An 11745-nucleotide genomic window follows, 5' to 3' on the forward strand; every position below is an offset into this window, starting at 1 on the left:
AAATAACCCCACTCATTGGGGCACGATGCATCAAACAAAAACTTCGATTTGACTTGCAGAAATAGTCTGGTATAGTAATAGCAGTTTTTCTCATCAAGGAATTTCCCTTTCCCAAGCTTTTTGGAATTGTCATGCAAAAATAAGTTATATGGAAAATATAGTTTCATTCTGTCTTTACGGTTCCCTGGTCACCCATAACACAACTTTCTTTGAGTTCATACTAGGTCAAATATGGTTCCTTTGCAATCATACTGGAACAATGATGCTCGTTAATGTGCCTTCGCACATGATGTTCCGACCCGAGTTCATCTACTTTTTTGACTCAATGGTCAACCTAATGATGAGATAATTAAAAATAAATGTTTGAGTTTTAAAAAATCGTTACAAAACCGAACTACTAATTGAACTGTATGATACCATGCCTCATTACAGCACTCACAAGATCTGTCATTAGAAAGACTACACGAAAAAAAACAAACGGCAAAATAAGCAAAAACAAAATTTTAAATTGGATGAAACCTCTCAATGATGAGAATAAATTACAAGTTTACGAAAAAAAAAAACTGAATAGTATAAAAAATCTTTGAGAGCCAACAATATCGTAAAGTTTAATACTATTCGCTTTAAACTGAGTGCACTGAGCAACTTCATTCATTCAATCCTCATTAAGAAGATGATTAAAGCAGTCAGCATTTTACGACTACATGAAGAATTTGAAAAAAGGCAAAAACAGCAAATTCAAAATTGAAGGAGAAAAGTGTCGAAGCCAAAAAAAGAAATTCTTCGTAAAAATTTTTCGAATCTCAGATAACTTTTTAAGAGTAAAGAACGGAGTTTTTCCTTTTTAACAAGTTATTTTTCTGTTTAACAATATGACTTCAGAAAGCCGAAAAGTATGAATAAATATAATTAAACTACGAAACTTTTGAGGAAACCCGTTATATCAACGCCATTAAATTCAACATCTTCCAACGGAAGTGAAAAACTACACTACATTATGCCTAGATGGGAAGAAAAGGATGTTTCTCATCAAAATGTCATTAATAAGAGATCACAATAAGTCTTGTGATTATGAAAAGAACAACAAATACATGCAAAAACCAAAAATTCAAGAGAAATGTGCGAGAAGAAAGGGTCGAAGCCATTTAAACAAAAAGCGTTTCTCTGAAAACTTTATTTATCATCCCTTGGACGTTTTATATAAGCCAGCTGGAACTATCAATTTTAGGATAATGAGACAAGATTTCAAAAGGAACCAAAATTACAAAAAAAATATCCAAATATTTTTTTTTAAAAAACATTGAAAACTCGCGGCATCGAAAACAGAAAACCATTAGTCAGCAAATAAAACCCCTTACCAAATTGTTTTGATTAGAGTAAAAAAAGAAGAGGGTCCTGTAATTATTGAGACTTCCTTACATTTCATGAAAATAGGTTTCATAGTGGTTACTGTCCACAAAATTTTTTCAAGGTTTTAAAAGACACTAAATTCAATAGCTCTCAACGGAAGTCAATAAATACGCAAACCTATGCCTCGATAAAGAGATAAGGATGTTTTTTATCTTACAGTTATGAATAAGGTACCGCAATAACTCTTATGATTATGAAAACAACAACAAAGTCAGGCAAAAACCAAAAATTTTAGTAGAAAGTTTCAAGAAAGTGTCAAAGCCATTTAAACCACAAACTTTTCACTTGAAAACTTTATCTCTAGTCCACTGAACGCCTTTTCTAAGTTTCTAGGCCACTGGGAACTATCAATATCAGGATAATGTGATAAAATTTTAAAGGGAACCAAAATTACAAAAAAAAATCAAAAAATTCAAAAAATTTATGAAAACTCGTCGCATCGAAGTCATAAAACCAATAGTTAGATTCTAGCTAGATTCATTTTAGTTGCAATAGAAAAAAAGGAGGTCCTTTCATATTTGAGACTGACTCACAGATCACGAAAATGTTTAAGATTGGTTAGTGTCAAAAAAATTCTAAAAATTTATTTTAAGCTATTAACAGACATTAAATTCAAGATCTTTAAACGGAAGTGAAAAATACACTACGTTATACCTCGATGGGAGGAAGAGGATGTTTTTCATCAAATTCTCATCAATAAGACATCACAATAAGTCCTATGATTATGAAAACATCGACAAATACATGCAAAAACCAAAAAAATCAGTAGAAAAGCGCAATAAGAAAGTGTCGGAGCCATTTAAACCATGAGTGTTCCTCTGCGAACTTTACTTTTGTGCCATTTTCTGTTAGCCAATAAGAATTATCAATTTGAGGATACAGAAATAAGATGTTAAAAGGAACCAAAATTACAAAAACAATATCCAGAAATCTTTAAAAAAGTTATGAAAACTCGCGGCATGCAAGTCATAAAACCAATAGTTAGAAGATAAAAGCGCCTACCAGATTAGGTTTTGGTTGCATTAAAAGGAAGGGGGTCCTTTTGTTATTGAGAGTGACTTAATGTTCATCAAAATAAATTTAATATCGGTTAATGTTCAAAAAAAATTTCTAAAAATTATTTTTTAAAGTCTTGAAAGCCATTAGCTGTCCACACAAAGCACTATATAGGTTTACCTGATGCACATTGGAAAACCGATTGCACTTTTAATTAGCGAGTTTATGCCATAGGACTCATAAAATTTTAGTAAAATGTCAAAAAGGAAGTCAAAATTTCATTAAAAATTTCGAAATTTCATGAGTCAAGACAAAAGAAACATGAGCGAATCCTTTGAAAACAACATTTTTGTTCAATGAGTATCGTTAGACTGTAATCAAGGTTAGTCATTAACTGAACCTCGATATGATATTAACTAGTCTCTAAGTCTCTAAGTCTCTATTACTTAAAAACAATAATAAATAAAAAATAATAAATAAAAGGATGGTTTCTTTTTGTAGTGTGAAATGTAATTTTGATATAATATTTTATAGAAAGGCCTTAATTTGAACAAAAATCATGTGAACAAAATCATGTTTTTATCACTTTTTCACACAAAACTTTAAACCTCGATAACTCCTCGAAAAATACGAAATTAAAAAGAAATTAATTTTGAATTCTACGCTGGACGAGCTTCCTAATGATACCACTCAAATTTCACTTCGATGAATATATTGATCGGCCAAAATTGTCAGAACAAAAAAAACCCCATTTGAGTATACAGTTCCTTCCCCCACAAGTGGGGTCGGAACAACTAAATATAACGTTTTGGTAATCATACAAGGATCATATTTTGTTTGTTTGGTTTCATACTAGGATCGTATACTAATAGACATCAAAAACGGTCATTAAGTAATCATATATATGATCCTTGTGTCAAATCAATGAGACAAATCAATTACTGATGACATCTGTCGAATGAACAAAAAATCTAATAATTAACTCACAGACTGTGATGACCTCGAATATCAAAGAGACGAAACTGCCACAGCAACCAGATCCTCCAAAGAAAAACACTCTAGCACAACTTGGTCCAATTAACTTGTTAGCTTGTCTCAATTGGTTGAAGGTCGCTGAAAGACGATTGGCCTGGCCTAGAACTCCAGCTGAACATTTTGTCCAAGCGTCAAATTTGAGAGCTTCGTGTGCTTGGTCCCCACTGACAAAAAAGAAGTTTTGAAAAATTATAATAGGCGTGATGAGGTGGTATCTTGTAAGATTCTTGCAAAGATAATTGTATAGTGTTAGTTTTTCTATCCAAAATAACACATGTAGAATTCTTTTAGAAAGTTTTGTAACATCGTGAATCCTCCTGTAAGATTCTGTTAGATTCTTTTAAGATCTTACAAGATAATCATTAGGAGTTGTCTCAGATATAGGCTTTCCCAGGAGTTGAAAAACATTTTATTCACATCTCAAAAACATCTATTTCACATCTCAAATAAGTTAAATAGTTTGCCTACTCAGTCTGTGCGATCTATAATTCAATATTATTCTTCCTACTGAAATGTTGACGGCACGACCAAGTGTAATATATGATAGCGTGATATAAATTGCTAACTCGGTGACTGTATTGACAGAAGTAATGGACTGGCGTCTCTGCTGTGGACCCTGTCCAGGTCTCACAATTACTGGGGCTACAACCACTGCATTCACATTCACCACATTTCGTGGGGCGGCCACCGGCGGTTGAATTTCCTGCCCAAAAAAAATAGAATCAGCCTTGACATTTCAAGTCAATCAAGTTCTAAACAACTCTTCTACCGAGCTTCTGTTTTTAGGGAACAAGATATGCTTTTGACAACGTATTTTCATTCAGAAACCAACCCCAAACATTTTTTAAAAAAAAACTACTCCGTGACATTTAAGTCAAATTTTTTTTGTCGCCAGTTTTTTTTATCACATGGCGTTATCTATTATAGTAACTTTTGGACAAAATTTTTTATCTTATATCAAAATCCGAAACAACTAATTGTAAACTGATAGGATAAAATAAGTATTTCATATAGGTAAATAATTCCGTGCTCTGCTTGTAGAAACAAAACCACTTGTGGTTTTCAGACTCTATTAAATTTAGTTTAAATGCTCTGTTAAGTGCCTTTGCTTCATAGCCTTGGAAAACAGCTTGTTAAAGTATAATTTTTCATAGAAATAGCAACTATTTTATTTGCTCAGGTTAATATTTTTTGTTTCGCAAAGCTGTTTTTTTTAACATTTTTTGCTAGGAACATTGTTTGTTTTCACCCAAATCGTAATAGTAAAAATTAATTGTTTCTGCGTAAAGTTTCAAAGTTCACGGGTCGAGACCGAATGTTTAAATTGTAAGAACATGCAAGTTTCTTGCGAAAGATATTTAACTTGTAAGACTTTGCAAGTCGAATGGTTAACTTGTAAGAACTTGCAAGTTTTTGGAAGAAAAATTTGCAAGGCCATGCATCGCCTTGTAAGTTTCTGCCAGAAACTTGCAAGTTTTTACAAGTTAACCATTAGGCCTCGACCCGGGTTGAAAAGGTCGTTTTGGTTGAAAACTGACATCTAAAACTGGTAGAAACTTTTGTATTCTGTGCGCTTAACATCACTGGATAAAACCCAAATACAATATGCCTTCAAACTATCTAATCGGATTTGATTAATTATATTTGCAAAGGTTTCTAATTTTTAACTTGCTTTTCATGATGATTTGCAACCATTGAAGAATTTATTTTTCCTTATTAGTTTTATATAATTATACCAATGTACTATATGACATTTTCGATTATTTATTTCAAATTCTTCTTTTAAGATTTTTTTTATGGATCACTTAAGCCTATTATAATTTTTGCATACTGATCGATGACACAACTTTTGTTATTATATCTGTGTTGCATAAAACTGATATTATTTTTCAATAAAAAAGTACAAAAAGGCAGTTCCCCATTAACTGCAATGGGTGAAATGGTCCGCTTTCAGATTCAAAATAGATCATAATTTCTTTCGATCAAAATAAGTTTGAACTCAAATAATATATGGTTTGGTGAGATATTCTTAGTCGACTTTATTAACTCATTGACATGCCACTAGTTAAAGGCCCCTCGTCACTCTGATGCCGAATTTACTATTATGTGAATCAAAACTCACAAAATCAGGTTTTCAATTGGATAAGAAGAACCCACATGATCGAGTTTTCAGGTGAACAAAACGGACCCACACATTCAGTTTTTTAGTTGGGATAGTGGAACCACCACAATTAGAGGTCATGAGACATTAAGGAGGCTTCTCTTAGTTGCAACTGGCTCACAGGTAATTGAGACCAAGTCTTTGAGGCAGAACCCTTGGCCATAACTGTTGACAAGGATTGAAACAATAAGGGATCAAGCAATCTCCCCTCTTATCGAGCGAGCACCCAAAATTAAAATAGACAACTAGGGAGCACGTGCCAACAACATTGTCGCTGATTCCCGAATAGCGGTGATTGACAACAATTGCATGCGTTTTCAGAAAGCTACAGACAACTCTTGCGTTTGGAAGGAGTGGTTGTCACTTAACACAGCCAAACGCTTGAGTGATTTTAAGAAAGCTGCATATATTCCACCAAGGACTTTGATTGCAAGGGGAACAAATGTGACTTCCAATTTTGCGCAGTTATTGTCGTGAAAGCAATACATTTGTTCATTTGCCGCATCATGTGCGAATCCTGCCTTTGTAGCGGCATTAGTTAGAGAGGTGGATTGCAGCGACGGAGTAACAGTTACCTCAAGTGCTGCAAGTTTCCTCGGTTTCCAAGTCGGGACAAAGATGTCTCCGGGGCGTGATTGGCTTTCCGGAATGAGGTTTATTTTTTTCTCTTCCTGTGAGGGATTGGCAGATGAGCTAGCAGACACTATTGTTTCTCGGTTGAAGGGCACCCAGTTTAAACTCTGCACTAATTCTGAACTCAATTTGTGCCATATGAAGCCCAAAGGTGGAATGGGGGAGCAGAAAATCATGCTCCAGCACGTCAAAGAGACTTTGAGAGAAGACGGTTGGATTCTCTTTCTCAAGCTAGATTCTCTTTAAGACCTCAAAATTTTTCTTTACCCAGAGCTTGTTGGATCCTCTTTTGCGAAAAGTTTGAAATGTCCAGTTGTACTATGCTCGAATAAAGATCCTGAAAAAATTTATAGTTTTTGGGCTTTCACCGGTTATTTCTGAAGCAAGAGTTTTCAGAGGAGAGAACAAAACGAACATATGATGCTTTAAGTTGGTCTTAGCGTTGTCGAACGCCCAACCCTGATAGGGTTATGGGCAGAGTTGCTTGAGTCTAAGATTCTTCTGGAAGAACAGATCCAAGGATTTTCTCAAGTCGTTTGCGCTGTTGGGCATCAAATTCTTTCAGGGATTTAATAACTGGTTTTGTGGGCATTTGACAACGCAATGATTACATCATTTTGGGGGCCCCCAATGTAGTGGCGTAGGATACTTAAGGCACACTGATGGTCATCCATGTAGTCCAATTTTTCAAAAAGTGCCGTTGTTTTCCCTATCTTTTTGTTAAATTTCATGCAGACAAACTCCGGGCTTCCTACCTCAGCTCCAAGAACCTCAAGGCCCGAAATATCAATTCGTTTTGTTTCGATATAGAGTGTGCCTAAATTTACCGGGGACTGCAGTTCGCGCTTATCGACTCTGGCGTGAAGGCCGCGATCAGGTCCGAGCTCGCGTGGAAGATTGCAAAATCTAATGAGATTGTCTTCTGAGCCCAACAGACACCGTCGTCTTGATACCAGGAATGTTGTTGAAGCTCTGGCGATGATGCCTGAATTTTCTACATAATCGGCCAGAGCGTCAGAGAAAAAGCCAAGGGCCCAATGGGTAGCCTTGTCGAACACCACTTTCACTGCTGAACAATTTTTCATAATTTTGTCATAGAATAATTGGCTGTGTTTTGAATAATAAAAACTGGTAAAAGCAGCAATGCCGGGCTTGAAATTGACAACGGCTTTCAACATTTAACTGCGTTTTGACGAATTGAATGCTTAGCAAATTCAATTTGCAAATACGCGAGTAACTTTACAAGAGGAGTATTTTTTCATACGGAAGCTTAGTCGAATGTATCAGGGCTTCCGCTCCACTCTGCTCTTCAAAACTTAAATGGAAGCTCTGGAACAGTTCTTCTGATTCTGAATTTGCTTCTTGACTAAATATTTTGCTATCAGCCTCTTTAACACTTCTTCAACTGCAATAGGGCGAATACCGCCTATCTTTTCAACAAGTCTGATAAGGATGCACTACAGAAAACTTTTGAAAGAAATTAGGTATTTTCTTTACAGCAGCTTATGTTTACCAGCCTAGTCAGTGCTCTCAGAACATTTTTTGACTGATCGGAAGCGGCACACTGTACAGCATGCAAAAGATGTTCGCGAAGCTTTTTAGAGGGTCCAGCTGCTGTAAACCTAGAAAGCGAGTTCAGCTGTCCGAAGCATTTTCCTCACTAGCTTGATAGTCATTTGATAAAATTTTTCTCAAAAGGCTAAAAAAGTTTTTTCTACAGTGGAATTCAATTCTTTCAGAGTATCGAGATTTGCCTTGTTGACTGGTGCCAAACCATCAGAAGCCAAGTAGCCAAGATGTTTGCTGCTCTGCCATATTGGCCCTGGACGCACAAGTTTTTTGCAAGTTTGATAATTCGTACAGAACTTATTTCGTTTGATCGTTTTCCTTGTTTCAAAGAGCAAGCTTCCTCCCATAGCCCTGCAAAATCTGCACTGTTCCAACAATCAATTCTTTCAAGAACTCTTTGGTCGTTGTTCCGCCTGTGTTTCTGCCCTGCTTTGTTACGGGCACGGAAAATGCATATAGAGAGTCCGAACAGTTTTGTATTGGGATTTTCAATGCAATCAATAATGGCGTCAGAGAGAAGCTCTTACCATTTGTACCAAACATTGATAGAGAAAAAGCGGAGAGTCGGACTTTAGTGTCCGGAAACGTTGTTAAATCTGGACGGTTCCCGCCTGTTTTAACTCTTTTAGAGTTCAAACCAGCTAATGCCTCGTCTACATAGAGTTCGCTCTTGGCATTAATTAGCAGATCGTACAGTTGATCGAGATTCTTTTCAACTTACTAAAAAAAATTTGAAATACCATTATGACCATATTGATTTTGATTTGATCCATGAGTTATAATCAGAGCCCTATCCAATGTATCTAACTTCTTCTATTTCTTCAAAAAGTTGTTATAATGCTCACATTTTGAATAGTTTGTCGGCAGTTTCAGGAATAAACAAAAAAATTGAGCCAGGTGAATTGGGAAACTTCTTTTGTAAGGTTGGTCATCTGTTGAGTTAGGCTCCTTCTTGTGTTTTGATTTACCTCGGACTTGGAAAAATGTCTGATGTCTGAGTTGAATTTTCAATTGTCAAAGCTTCTTTTTTTCTTAAATTGTACTTCAGTTTTGAGCGTGCAATAACTGTGTATGTGAAAACAATGGACTGGCACAGAGCTAAAAACTGGAATTATCTCACCGAAGAGTCTGCAACTTGGAACAGACAGAGTTGTTCCACCCGTCAACACTTCAGCCCCCAACAGCAACGCACAACTGGTTTGACTTCTTGTTGAAGATTAGAATTATAAGATAACAACCACTGATTTAGTAAAGGGGAGTTCAATTTTGGGTGCTAAAGTTTCAAATTTGGATTGTTAGCTTCTCTCAGATCTTGTTTAGCTCGTTGAAGTTGTGAGATCAACCAGACGCACTTGCCCCTTCAACCGGACGACATATTGAAGAAACTCTTATTATAATCATACACATCTTAATTCAATTCTGATATTCGCTGACCCATCACATCGAAAGCTTTGAGCCATCAAAGAAGATGGCAGAAGAAACATGTATCAATCAATCTTATTGACTTTTTTTCTGCTGCGTAAAATAGTCCATTAATTGTATATACCTGACTACGAAAGAAAAACTGAGCACCCTATAAAATTTGTTTTGGTGTAGGTTTTCTATTACGCGAGGTCTTAGTAATCTTTCAATGAGTTTTCAGGGATATCTGACATAGGACGATGAGTTCAAGGAATGAAGTTCGTCATTTTTGTATATCGAACAACGATAATTGATTTGGATCGATTGGGAATTTTTTTGTTCTCGTATTTTTTTTTCAAAACAGATGGTCAGATGTGTTTTCATATTGATTTACTGTTTTTCAAGGCACATAGGAATCGAATTCAGTCTCATCGTTTTTTTTCACATTGAATTTTTTAATTATCTAAACTCAATCACAACATATTTTCGAGCAAGAAAAGTTTTTGAATGATTTGAGACTTATATTCATTGAAATTGGACAAATGAAAAACAATTTAGGTTTTTTTCTAACGAGTTCTAAGTTTGGCTTATAATTATTTTTATTGATAAATTAAGTTTTTTTTAGTTTTTTTTCTTTGCTTTTTGGGAACTGAATGCATTAATTTGGGCACTGGATGCTTTTTTTATTTTGCCAGCTGAGTTCAGTATGTATATTCCTTCTACAAAATATGAGTCATTCTCTTTTTACCCGTTATATTTATTAATTATCTGCCATGGCTTAAGCAATTAGAATCTGCAAAAATGCTTATATTTTTTTATATATCTGGACACAATCTCTCACACACAATGGTTACGAAATTGTTCCAATGAAACAAATTTATTGGTTTCCACATGCCAAAAATTGGTTTTGACCAGATCGAAAATTACCGCAAACTTATTGGCAACAGCTTCAATCAACCGTTTTCTGCGGCAGCTGTTTTGAAAATTTTTCTCTAATGCTAAAAAAATATTTCTCACTTGCTGTTGAGGTTGAGATCGAGGCTGCATTGACTGAGAGGGAGGAGGAGGTGGTTGATAAAACCCAGGGTTCAATTCCGTCGGCTGTTCATAACCTGCAAACCCAAATTTTTACATCATTACCAAAAATTTGTTCTCAATTTTTCCCCTCCGCCCTAATTTAACCGGCTACCTTTATATTAGTTTTACATCTTTTCACCCCTCTATCACCTCACCCAGCAAAACATCAATAGACAATACAAGCGTGTTTTCTCATAATTAAGCTCATTCATTATCCCCATGTTCGATTGTGATATTTCCATATCCCATGGGCCGTGATATAGGGGTAGAATGATATCAAAAAGAGCCACACCCCTTTAAACATTATTGCTCTAATTCGTGGGATTTGGCGACATCGGACAAATATTTTAAATCATTGCCAATTAGTAAATTCGCCCCTGTGACGCAATATTCCAAATTGCCAGGCTTTTTTATATGTATTAATGTATTCCCCTTTTGGGGAATTAAAGAGGTAATGGACCAAATGGTGCACTTTATTTGGTTGGGGCAGCGGCTTGTGTACTTACCTCGGTTGAAAACCTCTGTCGTTAATATTTCATTGTGTTTAAATTCTCTAAGATTAGGTTATAAGCCATATACCATACTATAAATAAACCATATAGGGGACATCTTTTGGGGTCTGTATGCTTGGGTAGGCTGTAATTTCTCAAAGTGCTATGTGAATTTTTTGTCTGAATTTAAACTTTTCATGGTAAAAAGTGACATGATCAGAATATGTTCATAGTGAAAATTCAGACTGAGGCGTAGTAAACAAATACTATGATTCAGCGCTGAGTTACTATGTTTCCATGATCCGGGAGGGTGTGTGTGATACGTTTGATATACCCAGTTACCTTGTGCATAGTTGTTATAGCTGTTATAACTCTGATATCGTGGGGGCTGCAGGGGAGGGTTGCTTGTCCCTGGGTGGTCGTAACCCGGCTGCACAAAATGTGAGTCGGGGTTGGCATTGTTGGGAGGGGCAGAACTGAAATCGTAGGCCGGAGGGCAATCCGGCTCAAAAGGGGGAGCCGAGGGTTCCATTGTCTCAAGAGGGCGTGGAAGTTCTTTTTCTTCGATATGGTGGTTATATCCGCGAAACAAATTGCAATTTTTTCAGTAAAGAACAATTAATCAATTTTTTACAGAGCTTTTTAAAATTGGAAATTGTCAATTTTGAACCTTCAATTTTTTTTAAATAAATTATTTTGTAAAATATTTAACAGAAATAATAACATAAAATTTGATGAATTTTCGTTTCGAAATGTATGTTTTTCTGCAGTTTGCTGCTCTGGGTAAAGTAAATAGCAATTTCTGAAGATATGTTCCAAAACTCAGTTTCGAGAGCTTTTGAGACATTAAGTATTTACAACATGCAGTGATTGAATGTCATTTAACCTTAACCAGTAAGCTATGGTAATTCTTTGGCTATGCATGGTATAGTAATGTCAACGTATTAGCCTTAGCAAATCATTACGTCGAAG

At 35.6% G+C, this 11745-nt stretch overlaps 1 protein-coding gene across 1 annotated transcript in view; it reads right to left on the reverse strand.

Moving 5' to 3' along the window:
• LOC142348054 (uncharacterized) overlaps window positions 1–11745 on the reverse strand; it is a 21093-nt gene extending 9348 nt beyond the window's left edge. The window contains exons 1-4 of the mRNA XM_075399220.1: window positions 11116–11745; window positions 10223–10317; window positions 4008–4144; window positions 3349–3605 (exon numbers count right to left, since the gene is read on the reverse strand). Of these exons, the coding sequence (XP_075255335.1) occupies window positions 3349–3605; window positions 4008–4144; window positions 10223–10317; window positions 11116–11305 (679 nt within the window). The 5' untranslated portion in view covers window positions 11306–11745. The remainder of the gene's footprint in view (window positions 1–3348; window positions 3606–4007; window positions 4145–10222; window positions 10318–11115) is intronic.

Source organism: Convolutriloba macropyga, chromosome 10 (genome assembly GCF_964194025.1).
Source record: "Convolutriloba macropyga chromosome 10, txConMacr16.3, whole genome shotgun sequence".
NCBI classification, from domain to species: Eukaryota; Metazoa; Xenacoelomorpha; order Acoela; family Convolutidae; genus Convolutriloba; species Convolutriloba macropyga.